Source organism: Monodon monoceros, unplaced genomic scaffold, assembly GCF_005190385.1.
Source record: "Monodon monoceros isolate NGI ecotype Baffin Bay Population unplaced genomic scaffold, NGI_Narwhal_1 Super_Scaffold_7, whole genome shotgun sequence".
Classification (NCBI taxonomy): Eukaryota; Metazoa; Chordata; class Mammalia; order Artiodactyla; family Monodontidae; genus Monodon; species Monodon monoceros.
Window position 1 is genome coordinate 18,056,405 of NW_021703784.1, and position 26,202 is coordinate 18,082,606.

The window sequence follows — 26,202 nt, forward strand, 5'->3', positions numbered from 1 at the left end:
CAACCGCCCAGAACACACCGCTCGGGGGCAGACGCCGACCGTTAGGCGCGGGCGGGGCCTCGGTCACGTGACCGGCGCCGGGTCCTATCCCAGCGTATGCGGGAGCACGTAAAGAGCGGCTCGGCCCTCGGCCGCGCGCTTGGCGTGCGCGCGCAGACCGGGGGCGGAGCGTGTGGGCTGAGCCGCCGGCGCGCGGCGGGGCGGAGGCGGGGCCCTAGCGGGGTGGAGGGCGGGGGCAGGACCACCTCCTCCACCTCCTCCTCCTTCTTCTCTTCCTCCTCCTACTCCTCCTCCTCCGGCGAGGCTGGGCTGGCCGCGGCGGCGGGAGGTGGGTGACCCGCGGAGCGGCGCCTCGGCCATGACTGCGGAGCTGCAGCAGGACGACGCGGCCGGAGCAGCCGACCGCCACGGCTCGGTGGGCCCCGCGGCGGCGGGCGGGAGCCGGGGGGGCTGGCTCCGGGTCCCGCGGGAGTAGGGGGTGCGGGGCCGGGGCGGGAGCGGCGCGGGGCGCGGGCGGGCGGGCGGGCCTGCGGGGCTCCGGCGCGGGGCCAGGCGGGAGGGGGCTGCGGAGGGCTCCCGGGCCCGGCTGGGGAGAGGGCGGCGCGCCGGCCGGGGTGAGCCCCGGGGCTCGAGGAGGAGGGTGAAGTCTCTGCAAGGCTCGGTCGCAGAGATTGAGGACCCTCTTCGGGTTCGGGGACGGGCTGAAGTTCGAGGGAGATTAGCTAATTTGGAAAATCAAATATAAAGGGCTGGACGTGGGCTGTCTGCATCAGGGATCTCTAAGAAGAGCGCTCCTGGCCCCCGACCAAGGGTGAGAAACTTCCGAAAGGGGCAGCTTTGGTGGTTTTTGTTTTTTGTTTTTGTTTTCGAATCCGTTTTAGGGCAGTGCTGTTCTAAGAGTCTAAAGCAGACCGAAGTTACCTAAGTTAAAGCCAGGATTTATCTACACCGTGTGAAAGACCAGGGGTCCTTGTTACCACTTCATGCCTTCCACACACACCCCTATTTTTTTAAGCAGAAAGCAGCCTTCCCAATTACTGCATTCATCACTCTAGATTTTTAAGGAAGGGGGAGGAACAGAACAGCGCGATGAATACAAGGTATGCTGATAATGCTTTCCCTTTTCTATTATCTAAGAAGATTGAAATCAATACGAGGATTTCTGGGCTAAGGTGGTGAGAGTAAAAGAATACTGGTTTGAGAGAAAATCAAACGGCTAATGTCTGTGCGAAAAAAAACTTGGGAAGTGGGCAATTTGAGAAAGTCTTCTAATGTTACTTTGGAATGTTATAACTTAAGACTACCCGTCACCCGTCAAGTGCTAAGCTGTTTCAAGACAGAATTGGAATCCTGTACCAAGTATTTAAATGCGAGTTTGGAAGTGAGGAATTTCATAAAATATTTACAGTACACAGCTGTCAGATACTTCCACGTGAGAAACCTTTTATGCCTTTTTGTTTTTCCTCTTCAGGCACTCGGGAGACCAATAGTGTGTAAAGTGACCGCACTTACTTTTTAAACTCCTGTAGTAAAAGATACCTCTGGGTCGTGGACTCAAAAATGAAAGTAGGCAGATGGTGTTTCATGTGCTGATTTGTAATAGAAAAATTGTTAGGTGTTTACCAATGCCTGTTGGAACCTGAGTCAGGATTTTCTTTGGTTTCAGAGATCAGTTCTGTTTGTTTTTAGGACAGTGAGTTAAAAACAGGTGGGAAAATCTTAGCTTTGAGACAGTCATGTTGATTTGGAGAAGAGACTCTTTTAAGGGAGAGCAAGTCATTTAAATTCGTTGGTTGACACCATGTGCCTTTTGGTCAGCAGCAACTGCATTTACCTCTGCTGCAGTTTGATAGGTGACCATTGTCTCAGCACTCTCTGTTTAAGAGTTCGTATGTGAGGTGTTTGATGAACACTTGTATATAAGTCATAGCTGTTTTTGGAAAGATTTGGAACTCCAGTGGCTGTGGCTAGCTGGAGGACCCTGATTCCTGGCAACCTGCAGAGTGATGACATTTACTGCTATTCTCAGTGATTCGCCCCATACAGACAGTTGATAAGCTTGGAATGCTTGATAATGTTTGCCCTTTTTGTTTTTGCTAATGTAAAATGCTTGAAGTTAGCAGGCTAGGCTGAAGGAGTCTTATATGAGGAAATTACCTTTCACATCTCAGAGGAAAGATTTTAATATCTTCTTCCTAATCGTCGTAAGTTTCATGTTAGAATGGACTCTATTTTGAATTCTCTGAAGCATTCTACATTGCCCTTAAAGGATCTTTAATTGCTGTAATTGAGGGGAGCTCTCCTCCCCTGACACTCAATCTATTTAAAACCTAGAATGCTTCCCTTCCATCATTGGTCATTTGTACATGGAACAGGCAGAACCCATGATAGCCGTCCAAGATTCGAGTGCAAGAAAAACGTAGTACTCTTGAAATATGTTCTCAGTATGTACTCGAGTCTAAAAGAGGGTACTATTTCAATCAATTCTTGACTTAGATGAAAACCAGCAGCAATGTTTACTGTTATTGTAGTTTACAACTTGAAGTCAGGTTGGCTCTTAGAAACCTGTGGTTCTTGGCAGCTAAACCAGGGCTCATCACACGTTCTGCTAACTGAAGCCCTGTGAAAACCTGTCAGTTTCCGTGAAAATTTAATGCTTTCTTTTGATTTTTTGGCTTTACACCCTCTTTTTTTTTTTTTTTTTTTTTTGCGGTACGCGGGCCTCTCTTGTGGCCTCTCCCGTTGCGGAGCACAGGCTCCGGACGCACAGGCTTAACGGCCATGGCTCACGGGCCCAGTCGCTCCGCGGCGTGTGGGATCCACCCGGACCGGGGCACGAACCCGTGTCCCCTGCGTCGGCAGGCGGACTCTTAACCACTGCACCACCAGGGAAGCCCTTTACACCCTCTTTTACCTTGTCTCATTAATTGTGATTTTTGGAACGTCAGTAAGTCAGTGCTTGGTTGGCTTCCACAACTCTCATGCCTCCAGCTACAAACAGTTCCTATTCACACAGTACTTTTAGTAAATTTATAAAACACATTGACAAGTAACACCTCACCAGGCAAGATCTTTCCATGTATTTTGTTTCATCCAAGAAATTTAAAGCAATAGCCAAGTGAAACATTTTTCAAGGAAAATAATGACGCTGATAATAGTAGTAGATACCATTAATTGATCATGTACTGTATGCCACACCCTGTGCTACGACTTTAACATATATTATCTCAGTACTTATGAGAGCTCCAGGAAATTTTCTTGTTAAATAATTTGCCGAAGGTCACCAAGCTAGTCAATGGTACAGCCAGGATTGAACCCAGGCGCTTCTGACTCCAAGGAGCCCAGGAAATCCCTGATCCTACTTCTTAGTCAGTGGACCCATTGTTTTGGGTCAGATCCTTTCTATTACTCTCTAGAACTGTCTTCCTGATGTTTTAAACTTCCAGTCCTCCCTGCACTCTTTCTAAATAGATAACCTTCCTTTCTACTTAACTGAGCTTGCTGATACGTTAAGAGCTCTCTGTCTCATATTTGGGTTTTTTTCCCTCCTCTTTAGCATCCCTTTTTCTCTCAGTGGAAGAGGTACCCTTCCCTTCTCCCTTCATTTCTTAGAGATGAATCTAAATCATTGGTGTCTAGAGACCTTTTTGATTGTGACTACTGGGGGAGAATGCTCCAGTAGAAGCCAGGGATGCTGCTAAACATCCTACAGTGTACAGGATAGTCCCCCCTAAACAAAAAGCTGTCTGGCCCAAAATGTCAATAATTTTGAGCTTAAGAAACCCTGATTTAGATGTCTCTCCTCACATGCCTAAGTTTTCTTACATCTTCCTTATCCGAACCTAACCCTCAGGCACCTTCACTGACTTCTGCTCCCTTGCGACTCAGAATATGGTCCATGGACCAGCAGCATCCACATCACCTAGGAGTTTGTTAGAAATGTAGAAATTTTGGGTGTGTTGTAGCCAGCTTGTACTTGTCCTGCTTCCAGACTTTTTTGACAGTTTATGAAGCACTTTAACATTTATTCTCATTGAATCCATGTAGCAACCCTATGAAGTAAAACTTAGTGCGACTAGGAAGTAGAATTTCCAAAGTGACACAGCTAGTAAGTGCTAAAACCAGAACCCTGGCACAGGCAGTTTTCTCCTAGGATATCAGTATTTTTACTACGACCTCTAGATGAGTTTTGTTAGATGGGCAGGTCACAATGTTTTACATTTAAAAATCATGTTTTCATTTTAGTAACAATTCCTGTATGCATTACTTCACTTCATAGTCACACCAGTGCTGTCAAGGCTTATGGTATACTTTATTTTCCAGGTGTGGAAATTGATGCTCAAGAAAGTTGAAATTTGCCTAGAGGCTAATGTGTGCTAAGAATCTGGGCTACTTAGTGCTATTTCCACCATCAAGGCTTTATAATAAAAAGGGAGGTCAAAATACCAGACATTCAAAGCCAGATTAAGGATCTGCGTGAATAGGGGCTGGCAGCTGCAGCGTGATGGTTGGTAGTTAGGTTAAACTTGAGATGCCCTAAACAAATATGTCCTTTTTCAATATTCCAGCCCAAGTTAGTACTTTCCTGGTGTCTTTTTTCTTCGTGTGTGTGTGTGTGTGTGTGTGTGTGTGTGTGTGTGTACATGCGTGCGCGCGATTGTGCAAAGCTTTCCCTTTTTATTCAGTTGAATAAATTCATATAATATAAAATTAACTATTTTAAAGTGTACATTTAGTATATTCACAGTATTGCACAACCACCACTTCTGTCTAGTTCCAAAATATTTTTAACACCCCAAAAGAAAACCCGCTAAGCTGTCACTCCCTACTCCCCCTCCCCCTGGCAACACCCGTCTGCTTTCTGTCTCTGCATTTACCTGTTCTGGATGTTTCATGTAAATGGAATTGTATAGTACGTGACATTTTGTGTCTGGCTTCTTTCACTTAGTTTAATGTTTTCGAGGTTCATCCAAGTTATAGCATGTATCAGTACTTCCTTCCTTTCAATAATGGCTAATATTCAACTCTATGTATCTATTACATCTTGTCTGTTTTTCCATTGGTGGACATTTGAGTTGTTCCCACCTTTTGTTTTTTATGAATAGTCCTTCTGTGAACATTCACGTACGAATATTTTGAGTACCTGCTTCCAATTATTTTGGATATATACCTAAAAGTAGAATTGCTGGATCATAGGGTAATTCTATGTTTAATGTTTTGAGGAACTGCCAAACTTTTCCACAGCAGCTGTACCGTTTTACATTCCCACCAGCAACGCACAAGGGTTCCAGTTTCTCCACATCCTCCCCAAACACTTGTTATTGTCCATTTTTGCTTTTGCTTTTTTAACATCTTTATTGGAGTATAATTGCTTTCCAGTGGTGTGTTAGCTTCTGCTTTATAACAAAGTGAATCAGCTCTGTACATATACATATATCCCGATATCTCCTCCCTCTTGTGTCTCCCTCCCACCCTCCCTACCCCCACCCCTCTAGGTGGTCACAAAGCACTGAGCTGATCTCCCTGTGCTATGTGGCTGCTTCCCACTAGCTATCTATTTTACATTTGGTAGTATATATAAGTCCATGCCACTCTCTCACTTCCTCATTTAGTTTTGATTTGCATTTTCCTAATGGCTAATGTTGTTAAGCATCTTTTCTTATGCTTATTGGCCATTTGCATCTCTTCTTTGGAGAAATGGCTGTTCAGGTCCTCTGCTCATTTTTGAATTGGGTTTGTTTGTCTTTGGTGGTTTGAATTGTAAGAATTTTAATATAATCTGGATGCTAGACCCTCATCAGATTTATGATTTGAAAATATTTTCTCCCATCCTGTAGGTTGTCATTTCACTTTCTTGATAACGTCCTTGGATGCACAAAAGTTTTTAATTTTGATGAAGTGCCGCTTACCTGTTTTTTCTTCTGTTGCTTGTGCTTTTGGTATAATATAAGAAGAATCCATTGCCAAATTCAAGATAATGAAGATTTACCTTTAACTTTCTTCTAAGAGTTTTATAGTTTTAGCTCTTATATTTAGGTTGTTAATCCATTTTGAGTAAGTTTTTGAATATTGTATGAAGTAGGGGTCAAACTTTACTCTTTTGGAAATGGATATCTAGTTGTCCTAGCACCATTTTTGTTTGTGGTGTGTGTAAATTTAAGGTGTACATCATGTTACTTTGGAAAATTTGTATATTATCAGATGTTTGCTCCTGTAATGATATTTATCATATGACATACTTATAGTGCAATATTATTGTCTACATTCAATAAACTGTACATTAAATCTCTGTGACTATTTTAGTACTTGTTACAAGTTTGTACTCTTAAACACCATCAATCTTATCCCTACAGCACCCCCAGTACCATGTTTTGAAGAGAATATTTTTTCCCCATCAAATGGTTTTGACACCCTTGTCAAGAATCAGTTGACCATAGATGTATAGTTTTTTTCTGGACTCCCACTTCTTTTTCATTTGTCCATATGCCTGTCCTTATGCCAGTACTACACTGTCACGATTATTGTAGTTCTGTAGTAGGTTTTGAAATGTTAAAGTGTGAGTCCTCTAACTTTGTTCTTTTTCGGTATTGTTTTGGCTCTTCAGGGTCCATTGAAATTCCATATGAATTTGAGGATCAGCTTTTCCATTTCTGCAAAAAAGGTCATTGGAATTTTGATAGGGGTTACACTGAATTTGTAGATCACTTTGGGTAGTATTGATATCTTAACAATATTAAATCTTTGTAATGATTAGTTTTATGTGTCAGCTTGACTAGACCAGAAGGTGCCCAGACATTTAGTCAAACATTATTCTGGGTATGTCTTCGAGGGTGCTTCTGGATGACATCAGCGTTTGAATTGGTAGGCTGAGTAAAGCTGATTGCCCTCCCTAGTGTCTGTGGGCCTTACCCCTTCAGTTGAAAACCTGAATAGAACAAAAAGCCTGAGTAAGAGGAAACTTTACCCACCTGACTGGGTGCAGGTCTTCTCCTGCCCTCAGACTGGAACTTATATCATCAGCTCTCCTGGTTTTCAGGCTTTCCAGATCTGACTGGAATGACACCCTTGGCTGGTTCTCCAGCTTGCCAACTGCAGATCTTGGGACTTCTCAGCCTCCGTAATCCCAAGAGCCAATTTCTAATAATAAATTTCTTAATTCACACGCACAGGAAACTAGGAATACAGGGTCTCTTCATGTGCTCGCACACACATGTGCCCTGTTGGTTCTGTTTTTCTGGAGAACTCTGACTGATACAGTCTTCCAATCCATGAACTTGGATGTTTTTCCATTTATCAAGGTTTCCTTTAAGTTCTTTCTCACTGTTACGTAGTTTTTAGTGTACAAGTCTTTCACCTTCTTGGTTAAATTTATTCCTAGGTGTTTTATACTTTTGGATATTATTGTAAGTGTAATTGTTTTCTAAATTTCCTTTTCAGATTGTTCATTGCTGCTGTGTAGAAACACAACTGATTTTTGCCCGTTGATCCTGTACTCTACAGCTTTGCTGAATTTATTTATTAGCTCTAGTGACTTTTTTGTGGATTCTCTGGGATTTTACATATCATGTCATCTGTGAATAGAGATAGTTTTACTTTCTCCTTTCCAGTATGGGTGTCTTTTATTTATTTTTCTTGCCTAATTGCTCTGGCTAGAACCTCTAGTATAATGTTGAATAACATTGGTGAAAGTGGGCTTCTTTGTATTCATACTGATTTTAGGGGGAACTCTTTCGGTCTTTCACCATTGTGAATGATGTTAACTGCGAGTTTTTTTAAATAAAGGCTCTTTATCATGTTGAGGAAATGACCTTCTCTTCCTAGTTTCCTGATTGTTTTTATCATCAAAGGGTGTTGGATTTTTTCTGCATCGACCAAGATAACTGTGTTTTTATCCCCTTCATTCTGTTAGTGTGGCATATTACATTGGTTGGTTTTTACTGGTTTCCTTTCATGTCTTCATCAATCACGTTTTCTTAGGCATCCATTTTCAAATATTTGGCTAAGCTTTATCTCTTCATTCTTTGAGATGTGCAGAGTATACTCTACCTTTCCATTTCTCCTGCCAGCTTCCTATCTCTGTCATCACACTTGGTTTATTCAGTACCCCTATAACTCATGGTTAAGCTTTCTTTCCCTAGTCTCATCCCACTTTAAACTAGTTGTTGACATGTGCTAGATGAATCCCCTTAAAGTACCTTTTTTACCCCTCATATTTCTTCCCTGCTGAGGAACCTGTAATAATTTTTTATTGTTCATTAGATCAAGTCTAAACTCATCCTGACATTTAGAACCCTTCATAATCCAATCCCACATCACCTCTCTGGTCCCTATTATTTACCAAAAATGGAAACTACACACTGAGGCCTATCTAATAATAACTTAAAATTTTACTGTTAGATTTCTAAAACTATAACCGTGTAAACTTGATTTCTTATATCTTTTCCCATATTTTCTTAGTTTCTCAATAAACCTTAGCAGTAGATTGCTGAATGGCATTTTCTTTAATTTTTGAAGATACATTTCATAAGACCTTATTGTAACAGTTTCCTGGCCTTGTTTCTTGTATTTAGTTGGGGCACATATGTATTTAAAGAAGTGAAAAAAATATTGTCTTAATGTATTCAAAAGTAAGAAAAAAACAAGGTGCAAGACATGATGTATAGTATGAAAGAATATATTTGTGTGCATAGACCATTTCTGGAAAGATATGTCAGAAACTATTAATAGTGATTACTCTTGGGAAATGGGACTGGATGGGAGGAAGAGGGAAATTTCCCTTTCATTTTATATCTTTTTGTGCTGTTAGAATTTCCTACTCAGTGAATGTGAAAAAAAAAAAAGATGAAAAAATTTGAGTAAATAATGATTAGGTTTTTTTTCTTGCTTTTAATTTTAGTTTAAACCCCACTATACCATTTAGAATTAGCTAACTTTTAAAAACTTTTAATGCTTTTTAAAAACTTTAAGCCAGTTGATGAACTGAAACAGTGATTTTCATCACATACGTAATTTTTGCACCATTAAAATAAGTTATCAAGTAGCCCATTTCGGGGGATTTAGTTTCATCCACTAAAGAAATGCTATTTGTCAATTGTAGAGTCATAAGGCACTTTAGATTTCTACGTTATGAGTAAATTGGACCAACATGGAGTTGTTGCTGGGAGAAAAACTGAAAAAATACCAGGGCTTTTGTGGACTTGTTCCTTGTTTCGTGGAAGTTGGAAAGGTTAGTGGCAGTCTCAGACTGTGTTGTTAAGACCCTGTTGTATAGGTTGGGTTTCTGGAGTTGCTGCTGTATATTTTCTTTGACTCCTAAAGTTATTCCTTTGCTTTCCTTGGGTATTTAAGTTTTATTTTAAAATTAGAAAACGAGATCTTTAACTTTGGAGGGAATTTTATTAGGCACACCTTGGTAGTTCTTTGGAGTAAAGTAACATTTATCAATTATGTACTTAGTTTTAAATTTAGAAATGGCTTTGTAAAAAGAGACAGTTGAGATCAGGAAATGTGTGCATGAGAATGATGAAAATAGCATCCCTGTTTGAAGGAATGGAATAATCTAGAAATTATAATAAGAAATAACTATAAAAAAGAAATCTAGCATCACAGTGCTAAACTGGGTATTTGAAGATTGTGAGATTAGTAATCTCACTAATTTGCTGATCAAAGATTTTAATTTAGTTGCAGTGGGATTAGGACTAAAAAACTTCATAGTTTAATGTTTTACTGGGTGACTAATCCTGTTTATTGCTTACTATAAGGTGAGTTATTGTCTTTGCTTTAAGAAAACCTCAGTCCTGAGAAGTTTTGCACCAAAACCACAGAGTAGTTGAGGTCGGAAAGCTTGAGTTCCTTCTTTCTAGAGATTTCTGTGTGCCTGTCTTTTTTCACTGCCTCTGGGCAAGAAAAGAGAGTACTCTTTGTTTTATGAAAATAATGTGTATTTAGCTATAGGGAAGTGCAAACACGTTGGCTCTTGCCAGTTATTTGACCTCATTATGACTGGAGCACAGGCTTTCTCTTGTCTCATGTTGGGTGTGTACTTTATATGTAGCATCATAGTTAGGGTGAAGTTAATATTTAAATCAGCTTCCTGTGAAGTTCCAGAAGAAACTGTGAGTTAGCAATACCGTAGGATCCTAATGAGCTTAGCTTGTCTGTTGTGGTAAAATTAACATGTCATATATAGTACTGATCGCGTTGTCTGTGTGAGAATTTAGGTTTACCTAAATATTTATAAGACTGAGTCATGTCATAGCAGTTGTTCATGTGTATCACTAGCATGGCTTAATCCTTGTGAAACTTGTTATTCAGACTCTTAATAGTTATTTTTGATTAATCTTTTAATTCAAGACACTTGATGACAAAATAGGTTTTGTAAACCTTAGTTTTCTAATTTGCACAATGAAGATAATGATTCTTAACTTTTTTAGGGTTGTTCCAAGGATTTCGTGTGCGTGTGAGGCATCTAAGGTTCCTGACAGAAAGGCGTTCAGTAAGTGTTAGTTACAGTTGTGAATAGCACTGTCCTATGGCTAATTCAATTCAGCTAGTGTGTTGTGTGATTCTTGCCTTTACAGAGGCAGGAATTTCACTTAGAACAGTTAGGAAACCACATGGTGAGAAATACCAGGTAAAGCCAGTAAGTCCTATTCCTTTGCAGGCTCATTCGTTCCCTCAACATGGGAAAGGGAGAGGATAGTGAGGGACCAGAGTTCTTGAAGGAGGTAAGATGAATATAATGTCGTTCTTGACACTGTACAAAATGATTTTATGTAGCTGTCATCTCTGCCCAATAGCTTTTAAAAAAGGGAAACAAAGAGTTTATTTTCCTTTCCTGAGTGTATTATTCTAGATGTGTTAATGTCCACTGCTACCTGTTACAAAGTGGAGACAGAGGAGTGGGACTTTAACCCACAGCCAAATGTAATGGTTAGTAAATTATTTATCATTTCCATACCGTATTTCATTGATTAGCATTTATTTGGCATTCTGAGATCTCTGAAATTGAGATGGTCCTTACGTTTACTATCACCCAAGCAGCACATGTGGTGTAGTTACCATAGTCTGCACATGTGTGGGCTTAGTCATAGCTGTTCCTGCCGTCATGGCAGTCGGGTTATATGCACTCTTGGTACCGCACGGTTAGTTTACTTGCCATTTAAAAGGGCTTTAAAAAGATCGAAAAAACTATGAAGAAAGGCATAGAAATAGAACAGCAGGGTACAGATTTGATTTCATGTGAAGTAAAATATTTGTCATTGGAGGAATGATTGCAGTTTCAAATTTTCTTGCAAAGCTACAATCAAGTGCATTATGGGACCTCAGAAAGGAACATACTATAGGTGTTTTAAGCTTTTTTTCGTTTTTGCTGAGAAATATGCCAAAGAATTATCTATTGCATGCCAGGCAGTGCACCTGGAAGTAGGGTTAATTGCTCTATTTCTCAACATAAATGAGACATTTTGGAGCTACAAGAAGCTGATGTGACCAATTCATGTGTCTCCTAGGACTGTCACGAAGGACTTCGTCACACTTCACTGTCATGAAGGCATTTAAGTGGCAGCCGTTTTTGTCTTTGGTGGTGCATAATAATGGTGCTTTTTATAACCGATGGCACTTTAGATTCCGTCCATTATAGTGTTTACCTCTCTACTTCCTGATGATAGCTTATTTGGAACTGATTGTACTAAGTAATCAAAATGGTGATTATATAAGGGCAGCTAAAATAGGAAACTTGTTAAGATGCAGAGATCAAGGTCAAAATATAAGAATAAAATGTTTGCATTGTTTTGCATTAAATAGGTATTCTTGCCTGTTTTCTTTGTTTTCTCAGATACAGCATGGCATAGAGGTTAGAGTGCAGACTCTGGAGTCAGGCAGCCTGGGGTCAAATCCCAGCTCCACCCCTTACTAGCAATAACTTTGTGTAAGTTACTTAACATCTCTATGCCTCAGTTTTCTGTCAAATGGGCGCAGTGTCTATCTCACAGGTTTGTTATGAGGGTTAAATGAGTTAATACATATGAAGTGTTTGGAACAGCACCTGGCTAAAAGTAAGCAGTGGGTGTGAGCCATTATTTTAACTGGGATTGTCTTCTGTGACTCCTGCATCAGTTGGTACACAGAGTAATTTGAGGTGAAGATGTGATTGTCTATCCACTCTTACCTTCTTGGTTCCAGTTCAGGGCTGATATGCTACGCATTTCCTCATCCTTTTATTCCACCCTTTTTTGGGTACATTGATTTGGATTTTTTAGAAAATTGGTTATGATTGACCTATATAGATTCACACACTTACACAATACGATCAGTGGAATTAGAATTTGTTTGGAAACAAACTTTTTAATACTTTATTTTTCTAAAAATCATATGCTGTGTTTTCAGTGTTTTCCAAGGTTAAATCTGGATACCTCTCAGTGTGAGAGTCACTCTAGCAGTGCCCAGGCGGTGACTGCCTTTGACAGACTCACAGCCTCCAGGGCTGCTGGGCTCAGCAGGGTAGGGTTCCATTTCTAGCCTATGACGATGACCTGTGACTAGAACAGAAAGACTGTTGATGCTTTTCCAAGGACTGTACAGGGGTGTTTCAGTTCGTTATTTCTAGTGGTGTGCTGCTTGAGTGTTGCATTGGGCCCTCAGCTGTTGAAGAACAGAGGATACTGTTTCTGTTACAGCTGGCAGTGAACTAGACTGCCTAATGCCTCTTGGAGACATAGTACTAACTGAAAGACAGTTAATGGTCAAGCATCAAGTATTGAATTGGGGCTTCATTCTAGTACAATGTTAAGAATAAATTAGATTTCTTCTCGCTGGATTAAATTTGAGCTATTTCGTTTTCAGCATTCATCTGTAAGATCACTGTGTCTTCACTTGGGCCAGCCAATTGTTTAAATTGTTGAAAAGCTTACTTGTAAATAGGTGTTTTGTGTTAACTTGTCAGTTGAAGACTTTAAGGCTGAAAAGGGTTATAAACTGATCTTGTAGCTGGAAGTTAATAAGAAAGGTTTTTCCATGATTCAGATTAATGAAGAGAAAACATTCCATACTTTATTCCCTCTGCAATTGTATTTATAATTCAGAAAATTCTAGCTTTATCTATACATTTTTTTAAGCAATCAAACCTAAAGTTTCAAATATGACATTGGTGGTATCATTTGTTAATTACATGATTGGAAACTTAATGTCAGTGAAAAATGACACACACAAATGGCATGTGCAGTGAAGCTTAAAATAGCACATCTTCACATCCATGCAAATTCCCTGGACTCCTTATAATGACCTACTTACATACTGCTCACAGAGAGAAACCTGAGGCACTTGAAGCATCCATTAAAGCTGGAATATTACATTCAAATGTTTTATGTATTTGTAGTTTTGCTATTTACTCATGTTTCGTCCACAAATGCCAAAAGCATTTTCCATGATTAAGCTTTAGAAAGAGCAATACATTTGGCATTTCAGAATGTGTCTGACAGTCAAGTACCTTGTTCCTTGGAGCTTGTTGGTTTTTTAAAGTAAACAATGCAAGTCTCAAGCCTGTTTACCCAAGATGCTGGTGTCTATTCTTTAAATGTGTCCAGGTTTACTTTCCGATTGACACGTGTGTGTGTTCTTTCTGTTTCTCAAATACAGAGCTGCCAAATGCTGTTAAATCAACTGAGGGAGATCACAGGCATTCAGGACCCTTCTTTTCTTCATGAAGCTCTGAAGGTTAGTCTCAAGGCCTCTATTCAACAGGTTTTAAAACTGTTGTTCATATCATAGTTATGTCAGTTCAAGCTATATTTATGCCAAGATGAATGTGCATACGTATAGGACGGAAGTTCTAAAGGTCAAATGACCCAGTATCTTCAACATGTAAATTATAAGAGCAGGAAAAAGTTGAGGAGGGGAGAGACTCATAGTGCGGGGGGAAACCTACAGAGATTTAAGGTACCTATCAACTAACTGCACCGTATGGACCTTTTGTGGATCCTGATTCGAACTAAAAAGTATTTGAGTCAGGGAAATTTGAACTGGTTATTTGTGTGAGGATAGCATTATGGGTTATATTTTTTTAAAAAGATACATTCTGAAATGTTGACTGATGAGATGATAAGACACTTAGAGTTTGCTTCAGAGTATCTGGGGGAGGAGAGGCAGAATAGGTAAAATAAGACTGACCAGGGCTCGGTAATTATCGAAGCCGAGTGATGGGCACATGGGGTTCAATTATACATTCCCTCTCCTGTTGTGTATGTTAGAATTTTTTCCTAAGAAAAGTTTAAAAAGTTAAAATGAAATAGAAGTGTGGTCATCACTTCATCACTATAGAATATGGTAACTGTTTGGCACCTTTACCGTAGGGGCTGACTTCACTTAGAATCTCTGTGTTAATCGCCAGCCCCCTTCTTGATACATCATGCCGTAGCTGTTCTGTGAAATCAGCCGGCATAGTATCCAAAGCAGTGAGATTTCATTCTCGTTTGCATGTTGTGGGAAATCAGAGCATGGCAACTCCCTTCCTGTAACTAGGAGTTTAATGGCAGTGCTTTAAGCATAATAGACCTACTATCCTCCACTGTACTCTGTTTCCTCCTTTATACCCTAGAATTATGCCTAGACTTATTCCGTATGTCACCAGGGTAGTAAGAGTTATAACCCCCAGACTAACTTGCTGCTTATTTTAAATGCTGTGATGCTTTACTTTTGAAATTTCTATTTTTTTCCTCCCCTCAGGCCAGTAATGGTGACATCACCCAGGCAGTCAGCCTTCTCACTGATGAAAGAGTTAAAGAGCCCAGCCAGGAGACTGCTGCTACAGAACCATCTGAAGTAGCGGGCAGTGCTGCCAACAAAGAAGAATTAGCAAGTAGGTATATCCTGGCTTGGTCCCGCTCTGAACTAGCGGAGAGTAAGAGATGAGTTTACGTGAGTGTCCTTTCCATCACATCAACCCTTCGGAAATAGTAGTAATAATGGCTAATTACTGAGCCATTACTAGGCGCCAGGCACGATTCTCAGCGCTTAAATGGTTCCATTCATTCGGCACTTATTTAATGAACCCCTATTATGTGCCAAGCCCTCTTTTAGGCACTGGAGATGAACAAAAGAAACAGGAATTGCTGCCCTGTGAGAGATGAGGCCATTGAGGGAACAAATGGGAGGCAGATCTTGCGGAGCCTTCATAGCTGCTTGGCATTTACTCTGACTTAAGAGGACTAGCCATTGGAGAGTTTGGTGCAGAGGAATGCTGTAAACGGGTTTCCTTTGGCTAAAGATCATTCTGGCTGCTCTGTTGAGAACAGAATGTGTGGGAGGGAGTAGCGAGCATGGGGCAGAGCAGGGAGCCCAGGACGACTCAGGAAGCTATTGCAGATGAAGGTGGTGTGGGCCAGGATGCAGTAGTGGAAGGGTGACAAGTGCTTGCTCTACAGGATTTGCTTACAAAGGATCTGAGGGTTGTGAAAGAGAGAGGGGTTAAAGATGACTCCAGGTTTGTTTCCTAAGGAGCTGAAAGGATGGAGTTGCACTTAACTGACATGGGAATAATTGCAGATGGAGCAGATTTGGGGTGGAAAATGAGGAGATCGGTTTTGGCAATATTAAGTTTGAGATGCCTGTTAGACATCCAGGTGGAGTATGAAAAAGGCAGTGGAGGTCCAAGTGTGCAGTTCAAGGGAGAGATCTGGACTGGAGGTGGATAAAACCTGGAATCATAAACCTGTAAATGGTACTTAAAGTTATGAGAAGGGATGAGCTCTCCAAGGGAGTGGGTATAGAAAACAGGAAAGGTTCAGTGACTCAGCAGTAGATCTTCCAGTGTTGAGATGTCTGGGCGGGGGGCAGGGGAGTAGGAGGAAGACCAGGAGAGTGGTGCTATGGAGGCCAAAGAGGCTTCCAGGAGGAGGGATCTATCAGCTGCGCAAGGTGGTGTTAATGGATATTTGAGCTTTTGGCAATTTTGAACTATTCTGAATAATGCTGCTGTGAATATTCTTGTATATGTCTTTCGGTGCACGTAGTGACTTTTTCAATCCACATTTTTCTTTTCGAGACGCATCCATGTTGGTTGTACCTGTAGTTATTTCTTTTGACTGATGTGTAGCATTTCTTGGTCTGAATATACAACAGAATTGATATATTTGTTGATTGACTTTGGGGTTGTTTTGAATTTTTTTTGCTGTTGTAAACAAGGCTGCTGTGAGCTTTTTTGATTTATGTTTCTTGTGCATGTATGCAAGAGTTTCTTTAGTGTATATGCCTAGCAGTGTAATTGGTGAGTATTAAGATGTGCTCATCTTCAACTTAGTAGTTATTATTAGTGACATTTTCCAAAGTGATTTTTTAAAAAAATATTTATTTATTTATTTGGTTGTGCCGTGTCTTAGTCGCGGCATGTAGGCTCCTTAGTTGCAGCCCATGGGCTCCTTTAGTTGCGGCAGGTGGGCTCCTTAGTTGTGGCATGCGACCTCTTAGTTGTGGCATGCATGTGGGATCTGTTTCCCTGGCCAGGGATCGAACCTGGGCCCCCTGCATTGGGAGTGCGGAGTCTTAGCCACTGTGCCACCAGGGAGGTCCCCAAAGTGTTTTTTTTTACATATTTATACTCCCACTAACAGGGTTTGAGAGTAACTCTTGCTCTCAAATTTGTTAGATTGTAAAATTGTTGCCTGTCTTTTTGATATGAAATGATAATCTTGTTTTTAATTAGAATTTTTAAAAATTAAATAATGAGATTGAACATCTTTTCCCTTTTGACCATTCATGTTTCCTCATGTGAAGTTTCTTTTCGTGTCTTCTGCTGGTTTTTCTGTTTGTTTGCCTCTTTTTATTGATTCCTGATATTCTTATTGATAATGACCTTATATTCTTGATATTAACCCATTTTTCTGGACTTGGGTGTTGCAGATATCTTCTCCTTGTTGATGACTTGTGTTTTTACACTATGGTGATGAACTAACAAATAGCTTTCACTTATTAATCTTCTGCTATGGTTTGTGTTTTTTGTTTAAGAACTCCTATACTGTGAAGTTATAGGATATTCTGTTATATTTTCTTCTAAAATTGTAATGTTTTGCTTTTCACATTTAAACCTTTAATTCATCTGAAATGGATTATCTTGGTAAGGCATAAGATAAAAACATAGTTCGATCCACCCCCTCACTTCCTCCAGCTATTCAGTTGGTTCAGGACCTTTTATTGAAAAGGCTATACTTACCCACTGTCAGATTTTCATGGTTTCCATTCTATTTCATTGAGTATCTGTTTTTAATTCTTTGGGATATATACCTAGGAGTGGAATTGCTAGGTCATATAACAATTCTGTGTTTAACTTAAAAAAAAAAACAGGACTCTTTTTTCATAACTGCAACAATATTATCACACTTAAAAATTAATAACAATTTCTTAATCTCATCAAATACCAGTGTAGAAATTTCCCTGATTGTCTCACTAACAATATGTGTGTAATTGGTTTGTGAGAATAATGATCCACATAAAATGAAAACATTAAAGTATGTTTGAAATGTTTTTTAAGATCCCTTTTATCTATATAGTCCCCCTCTCTTTTTTTCTTGCAGTTTAATGTTTGAAGAAATAAAGTCCTTTGTTTCAGGATTTTATTTGACAGGATTTGCATGATACCACATGATTGCATTCCTGTGGTATCCTTTAGTGGATTTTTATGTTCTCTGTCCTTCCTATTAATTTAGATGCTTATCTGGCATGACAAAGTCATAGGTAGTGGTGTGTGTATTTCTTCTATTTTGTCGTATCAAGAAGTAAATAATGTCTGGTCCATCTTTTTGTGCTGTTAAAATTGTTAGTGTGTTCAGATTGTTAGTTTGATTAATTTATCATAAAATTCCCCACCTAGTATTTCCAGCCACCATTGGTGATTATTGCTTAGATTCTTTATTTTATTGGAGATTTCAAAATGGTAATATTTAATCTATCATTGCTTAATAATTTATTAGTTGGAATTCTTTTTTTTTTAATTGTAGTTAAATTAAGTTTAATTGTAGTTAAAATGTAAATAAAATTTACATTTTAATCTTTAAAAAATTTTTTTTCATCATGGATATTTTTGGGGGGGACATCAATTTTAATTAATTAATTTATTTATGTATTGGCCACACCACGTGGCATGCTGGGTCTTAGTTCCCTGAGCAGGGATTGAACCCTGCCGGCTTCAGTGGAAGCAGAGTCTTAACCACTGGACCGCTAGGGAAGTCCCACATTTTTAAATGTACAGTTTAACCATTTTTAAGTGTACAGTTCAGTAGTGTTAAGTATATTCACATTATTGTATAAAAGATCTCTAGAACTTTTTCATCTTATAAATCTGAAACTTTATTCCCATTAAACAACCCTTTTCTCCCTCCCCGCCCCCAGTAACAGCCTTCTACTTTCTGTTTCTGTGAATTTGACTACCTTAGGTACCTCATATAAGTGGAATCATACAGGATTTATTTTTTTGTGACTAGCTTATTTCATCTAGCATAATGTCCTCAATGTTCATCCATGCAATGGCATGTGACAGGATTTCCTTTTTTTTTTCTTTTCAATTTTTTTAATTATGGTAAAATACACATCACATAAAAGTTACTATCATAACCATCTTTAAGTTCAGTGGTATTATGTACATTCATGTCATTGTGCAACCATCACCACCATTCATCTCCAGAACTCTTTTTTTGTCTTGCAGGACTGAAACTCTCTACCCATTAAACAGTAACTCCCCATTACCCCATCCCCCAGCTCCTAGCAACCACCATTCTACTTTCTGTTTTCTATGATTTTGACTACTCTCAGTACCTTATATAAGTGGAATCATACAGTATTTTGTTCTTTAGTAGCTGGCTTATTTCACTTAGCGTAATGTCTTCAAAGTTCATTCAGATTGTAGCACGTTAGAATTTCCTTCCTATTTAAGGTTGAATAATACTCCATTGTATGTATATACCAAATTTTGTTTATCCATTTATCCATCAATGGATATTTGGGTTGCTTCCACCTCTTGGCTTTTGTGAGTAGTGCCATTTGAACATGGATGTGCAAACAGCTCTTTGAGACCCTGGTTTTTCATTTTGGATATATTCCCTGAAGTGAGATTGCTCGATGATATGGTAGTTCTACTTTTAATTTTTTAAAAAGTGTGGGAACCTCCACACTGTTTCCCATAGCATTTGCACTATTTTATAATCCTGCCAACAGTGCACAAGGGTTCCAATTTCTCCACATCCTCGCCAATACTTGTTATTTTCTGGCTTTTGTTTTTTTGATAGCCATTCTAATGGATGTGAGGCATTATCACATAGTGGTTTTAATTTGCATTTCTCAATGATTAGTGACATTGAGCATGTTTTCATATGTCTGTTATCCATATTATATCATCTTTGGAGAAATGTCTCTTCAAGCCTTGTGCCCATTTTAAAATCAGATTAGTTGATTTTTTGTTGTTGTTGGGTTGCAGCAGTTCTTTATATACTCTGGATATTAACCCTTTATCAGATACATGATTGGCAATTATTTTCTCCCATTCTGTAGGTTGCCTTTTGACTCTGTTGATTGTGTCCGTTCATGCTTTAAAGTTTTTAAGTTTGATTTAGTCCCATTTGTTGATTTTTGTCTTTGTCGGTGCTTTTGGTGTCATATCCAAGAAATCAATGTCATGAAACATTTTATGTTTAACTTTTTGAAGAACTGCCAGCCTCCATTCTTCTAACTTCCACAACAGCTGCACCATTTTACATTCGCACCAGCACTACACAGGGTTCTAACTTCTCTACATCTTCACCAACATTTGTTATTTAGCCATCCAAGTGGGTGTGAAATGATAATCTCATTGTGGTTTTGATTTGCATTTCCTTAATGGCTAAGGATGTGGAGCATCTTTTCATGTGCTTATTGGCCATTTGTGTATCTTCTTTGGAGAAATGTCTAATGAAATTCTTTTCCTATTTTTAAAGTTGGGCTGTTTGTCTTTTTATTATTCAGTTGCAGGAGTTTATATATTCTGTATATAGGTTTCTTACTAGATACATGATTTGCAAAACTTTTCTTTCATTCTGTGGGCTGTCTTTTCACTATCCTGATGGTGTCCTTTGAAGCCCAAAGATTTTTATTTGATGATGTCAGATTTACCAATCTTTTCTTTCACTGCTTGTGCTTTGATTGTCCTCTCGAAGATGCCATTGTCTAATCCAAGGTCATGAAGTTATACCTGTTTACTTCTAAGAGTTTTGTAGTTTTAGCTCTTATCTTGAGGGCTTGATCCACTTTTGAGTTCATTTTTGTAAATGATGGGAAGGAGGGGTTAAAAGCCACTCTTTCCCTATTGAATTGTCTTGGTACCTGTGTTGAAAATCAGTTGACTATAACTGTGAGGTTTATTCCTGGACTGTCAGTTCAGTCCCACTCATTCTGTTCCATCGATCCATATGTTAGTTCTTATGCCAGTAGCACAAGGTCTTGATTTTTTGTTTCGTGTTCTTTGTGGTTTTTTTCTTTATAAATTAAGTATTTCATTGCTGATATATAGACATTCATTCAACTTTTGTTCATTGATCTTTTATCTAACCATCTCTTATTTTTTTTTACATCTTTATTGGAGTATAATTGCTTTACAATAGTGTTAACCATCTCTTATTAATTATAACTATTTTCCATAGATTATTTTGGGTTTCCCTTGTAGGTGATCATTATCTGTGAATTATGACAGGTTTGTTTCTTATTTTGCAATCTTTATTATTTTTTTAAAATTTATTTTATTTTGTTATCACACTGCCTGGAACTTTCAGAACCATGGTGAATAAAAGGCCTCAACAACAGACATCTTTGTCTTAGTCTTGGTTTTAAAGGAAATGCATGTAACATTTCACGATTAAGTGTAAAGTTTGCTGTGGGCTTTCCATGGATATTCTTTCTCAGCCTAAAAATATTCTTTTCTCTTCCTACTTGGCTTGGAGTTTTTATTCCTTAATGGAGGTTGAATGTTTTAAAATACTTTTTCTGTATCTATTGAGATGATCATTTTTTCCTTTAACTGTTAAGATAGTGGATTTTACTGGTCTGTTTTCTAACATTAACTCAGTATTTCATTCCTACAGTGAATTCAGCTTGGTCTTAATATATAATCTTTTTTGGTGTGTTAGCAGGATTCTATTTGCTTTTGTTCAGGCTCTTTGCATCTGTGATCATGCATGAGTTTGTCATTTTTCCTCTCTCTTACTGTTCTTGATTGGTTTGTGATATACCAAGGTGTTATGCTGACTTCATAAAATGAGTTGAGGAGTATATCCTCTGTTCTCTAGAATAGTTCCTGTGAGATTGAAAATATCCATTCTTTGAATGTTCAACTTTTAGCTGATAGTTTACAATGGTAAGTAAAGAGACTATTTAACCTACAGGTATGGGATATATTTCTGACTCTGTGAAGTAAGGCTGCAAAAGGGGGTATTTGACTCATTGCGTTTTAGCAGCTTGTTATTACTGTACTGTTAGCTAATCATAAGGTTACAGTGTAGCTGTAAGTTATTCATTTGATTCTAGCATAGAGTAATAAAGTTGTTTTTACACAGAAGAGCCATTGTATTGAGAGTTAGGGAGTGTATCTAATTTTGTGAATGCTTTTACCTTTTTTCCTACAATACAAACAGAAAGGCAATGTTTCCTGCATGTAGACTAATTAAATTTCTATTTATCTTACAGAAGTAATAGACCTTACTCATGATAGCAAAGATGATCTTCAGGCCGCCATTGCTTTGAGTCTGCTGGAGTCCCCCAAAATTCAAGCTGATGGAAGAGATCTTAACAGGTTATTGATTTAATTTATAGTCTTTGCTCTGCACATCAGTGTGTAGGTCAAAGGCAGTATCTCTGAAACAGTTCTGCCAAGCTTCTTTAATTGCACCTAAATGAAATTTCTTTCATGAGAAAATTTAAATTCACATTCGCTTACTTACTCCTTGGTTCACTTTTGAAAAAGCTAAATATGATAAGGGTCTTACTGCAGCCTGTGGTCTTTGAGTAGAAGCCTGCAAGGTTTTGTAGTTCATATTTGCTAGTGGGGAAAAAACTGTCTAGGGCAAATATCTGATAAATATGTATTCTCTTTATTAACTTTGAGCCTTTGTAAACTTTGAATGTTTTGTTGTTGGCTATTGAAAATGAAAGTTATCACTCAGCTGCCCTAGGACTAGGAGGATATATGTTTTGAATTGGTACTGATTTGGTGATTGTCTGGTATTGTTCACAGATACCCAGTTCCAGTGGTGCCCAGTCAGTTTCCAGACATGTTTATCCCCTCATACTGCCAAGTTGTTTCTTTCAGGGAAACATAGGGCCATGGTTTGTGTGCTAAGCAATTTCGAGGCTCTTATCTTTAGCAGAGTGTCTCTCCTGCCTCTTTCAATGGCAAGGTCTGAGATAAGGCACTATTGTTGAAATGTAAAACTTTTAATATGGTAGCCATAAATAGTCTTGAGTCTCAACTCATTTCCATCAGGGCCCTTGTTAGTAATAATCTCTGCTTTGGCAGGATTAACAACTCGATGTTTAAACCTTTTCACTTATGTTGCAACCTTATAGTTATTATATAGCCAGCGGTTACCCAGTAAATAGTTTATCTGGCATTTTGAGTTACCTGTGAAAGCTTACCTACATCCTCCATGTAGTATATTGTTGTTTAACTCTTTTCTTTTTTGATGTGTGATATGTTGGCACAATATAGGATGCACGAAGCAACCTCTGCAGAAACTAAACGCTCAAAGAGAAAACGCTGTGAAGTCTGGGGAGAAAATCCCAATCCCAATGACTGGAGGCGAGTTGATGGTTGGCCCGTTGGGCTGAAAAATGTTGGCAATACATGTTGGTTTAGTGCTGTTATTCAGGTATGGTATTAAGAGACAACTGTGTCTTCTGGAAACGATTTTGTAATTTATTAAACTGAAATGTAAGAAACATAGCTTTAAAAAAAAGGAAACAGATAAATAAAACTGGAGGGTTTTCCCCATGGCATTATTGTGTTTTGGTTGCTTTCTTGTGTTTTGGACCTAGATGCTCTTGTGTCTAGCTTGGTCAGTACTGAAAACGGAATCTTCTGTGGTTATAAATAGGTTGAGGAGGTGTTTTGGTGAATGCTGTATTACAGCAGAGCAAGAGCTAATAAGGAGAAATCAGTCTTTGGGAGGCTATCATAAATGACCAGGCAGGAAGGAAATGATGATGGCCTGGAATAGAGAAGTGGCATAAGCCATGGAAGGGAGGAGTCAAAGCATTCACGAGGTATTTAGGAGATCAGATCTATAGGATTTGATAAGCAACTGGGTAGGGATATGTGCAGGAGGGGCTGAGAAAGACTGCAAGGTTTCTAGCTTGAGGTACCAGGTGGACGATAGTGCCATTTAACACTGGAGGAAGAATAATTTGCGTGAGTGTTAAACGGGGGATTTCAGTTCGCTTCATACATGCTGAGTTTGAGGGTCCACGTGGAGATACCGTGTAGGCGGTTATCTATGTGAATCTGTTGTTCAGTAAAAAGATCTGGGCTGCAGATATAGTTCTGGGAATCAGTAGCATGTAGATGGTGATAAAGCCAAGCTAGAGGATGAATTCGCCTGGGGAGCGTGTTGCCTCTTAAACTTAACGTGGCTGCCGTGCAGCACTTGATCCCGCCCTGCCAGCTTCTCCTTCACAGTACTTGACACCGACCCAGCTGCTTAGCCAAAAATGGAATCCTCCGTTTACACACATAAAATCCATGGGTTCCGTCAGCTTACTCTGTGCCTGGACTGTTTTAGCACTGGGGAAACAGCAGTGGATAAAACAAAGCCCTCACTCCCATGGAGTTTACTTGGAAAAGAGTGGGACCGACAGGAAACAAAATATATATCAGATGGCAGTAAGTGCTATAAAGATGAATGAACGGGGGCAAGAGGGGCTAGAAAGGGTTCAGCTAGAGAGGGAAGGGGTGCTGTTTATATAGGGGGGTTACGTATGGCCTTTCTGCTAAGGTGGGCATCTGAGTAGAGGCCTGACTTAGGCGAGGGAATGAGCCATGTAGTTCCATGAAGAATGTTTCATATAATTATATAGAGGACACTGCAGACAGGGAACACCAAGTTCGGAGACTCAGGTCAGGAGCTGAGAAATAGGGAGAAGGCTGGAATTGAGTGACCGAGGAGGGGGAACAGACGGCTGTGAGCGCAGGGAGGTGGTGGAGGCGGGGCGGGGGAGGGGGAGCTTGGGGTCGTGATGAGGGTTCAGGAATCACGTGAGGTGGGAAAGTATTGGAAGGTTTGGAGCAGACAAGTGCTGCGATCCTACTTCCATTTTAAGAGGCTCACTGGCCTCTGCATTGAGAGTAGGATGTAGGAAGGTCTTGGGGAATGAGGGACACGAGTCAGTTCTTTCCTTTTGAGAGAGAGGGAGAGATTGAGATTGAGACCGAGACCCTTCCCTGCATTCACTTCCCTCCTGTGAGAGATGGTGAAAGGAGCGAGCCTATGGAGGGGATGACTGAGAAAGGCTTCTGAGAAAGCATGGGAGGACAGGACAGAGAGCAGGGCGTGTGGGGAGGGCTTGGCCTCCGACAGCAAGAGGGCAATAGGGTAACAGGGGAGAGGACAAGGAGGAAATGATGACTGCCAGTTAAAGTGGAAATAGTTCCTAGTAGTCGTTTTTTCCTCTGAAATAAGCAGCCATTTTTTGAGGCAGAGTGGAAGAGTGACAGAATGAGGTTTTAAAGGGAGTGAAAGTTTAAATGGTTGTTGTAAACAGCAGGAAACCAGTTGGCGCCAGAATACAGTGGTAGGATTTCTGAAAATGTGAAGGTCTACTTGAGGTTGTAGACCTTAAATGTATAGTGGTATCCACATGTCCTGTTTGCTCGGGACTTCTTCTCTTAGCAGTTCTCCAAAACGCTTAAGTGGAAAATTAAATTCATTTAAGTTGGAGGATTTGCTGGGTATGATGAAAGGACAAAAGAGCAGTTTGAGGGACTTCCCTGGTGGTACAGCGCAGTGGATGAGACTCCACGCTCCCAAAGCAGGGGGTCCGGGTTCAGTCCCTGGTCTGGGGAACTAGATCGCACATGCATGCTGCAACTAGGAGTTCGCATACCATAACTAAGGAGCCTGCATGCTGCAACTAAGACCTGGTGCAACCAAATAAATAAATACATAAATAAATAAAAACTAAGAGATTGTTTCAAAAAAAAAGAGCAATTTGAGAATTTAATGAAAGATGGGTAGAGACCACGGAATCAAAGCTGGGGAGGGGGAGAAATGAAGACAGGAAGGGAGGACAGGAAAGAGGTCTGTTTGCTTGGGTTCCTGATGACGTCAAAGCACAGGTGTCCTGTGGGTCATTGAACAAATGAGCCAGAAGACAGGTTATGGTTCAAGAGGAGGTTTTTCTGAATTTGTGATCTGAGAAGCGGCAGTGTTTCCGGTATTGACATATCCTGGGTATGTAGAGATGGAGTGGAGGAATAGGTCATGAGACATAAGATGCTCATGGGAGCTGGGGGGTCCCTCGGCTGAACAAAAGTACCTGTGTTCCCTCAGAAAATGTGAATTGGACTCCTGCTGTGTGCCTAGCACTGTTCTAAGCCCTTGAGATATAGGAGTGAACCAAACCAAGACAGAGACTTGCCCTTAGGGATTTAGATTCTTGTGAGGCAAGACAGACAAGGAACAATAAATAGTTGAAATAGGAATCAATAAATAGTTGAAAAACTAACTAGTTAACTACATAGATGTTTATATAGTATGTTAAACTCTGGTCAGTGTGATAGAAAAGAGAGCAGGGTATGGGAGATTGGAATTGCTGCAGGAGGGACGGGAGCAGGTTCCAACATAAACTACGATGTTAGGTTAGGCTGTGTGAGGGGATGAGATTGGAGCAGTTGCCCTGGACGCAGCAGGCGAGGGAGTGAGCCAGGCAACTGTCGGGGGAGAGCGTTCCATGTAGAAGGGGAAGCACCAAACAATGGCCACAAGGTGGGAGTGAGCTTGGCGTGTTCACAGGACATCAGAGTCCCGAGTGGCTGGAATGCTAGGAGCGGAGGCAAGGATCACTGGAGGTGGGGTTGGAGAGGTAACTTGTCTTTTGCTCTGAGTGAGATGGGGAGTCTTGAGGGTTCTGAGCAGAGGAGTAATGGACTCTGACTCGAGTTTTAAAAGGCTCCCTCGGGCCACTGTGAGGAGAGCAGAA

General features: G+C 39.9%; 1 protein-coding gene across 11 annotated transcripts in view; it reads left to right on the forward strand.

Moving 5' to 3' along the window:
• Positions 1–272: 272 nt before the first annotated feature.
• USP28 (ubiquitin specific peptidase 28) overlaps positions 273–26,202 on the forward strand; it is a 56,894-nt gene continuing 30,964 nt past the window's right edge. For 3 of the 11 annotated variants that reach the window (XM_029208286.1, XM_029208281.1, XM_029208272.1), the window contains exons 1-5: positions 273–415; positions 13,636–13,713; positions 14,722–14,854; positions 21,697–21,802; positions 22,718–22,877. In XM_029208286.1, the coding sequence (XP_029064119.1) occupies positions 359–415; positions 13,636–13,713; positions 14,722–14,854; positions 21,697–21,802; positions 22,718–22,877 (534 nt within the window). In that variant the 5' untranslated portion in view covers positions 273–358. Of the gene's footprint in view, positions 416–611; positions 1,101–9,097; positions 9,227–10,433; positions 10,496–10,663; positions 10,728–11,836; positions 11,930–13,635; positions 13,714–14,721; positions 14,855–21,696; positions 21,803–22,717; positions 22,878–26,202 lie in introns of those variants that run through there. The other 8 variants (XM_029208276.1, XM_029208274.1, XM_029208277.1 and 5 more) reach the window with 8 other exon arrangements.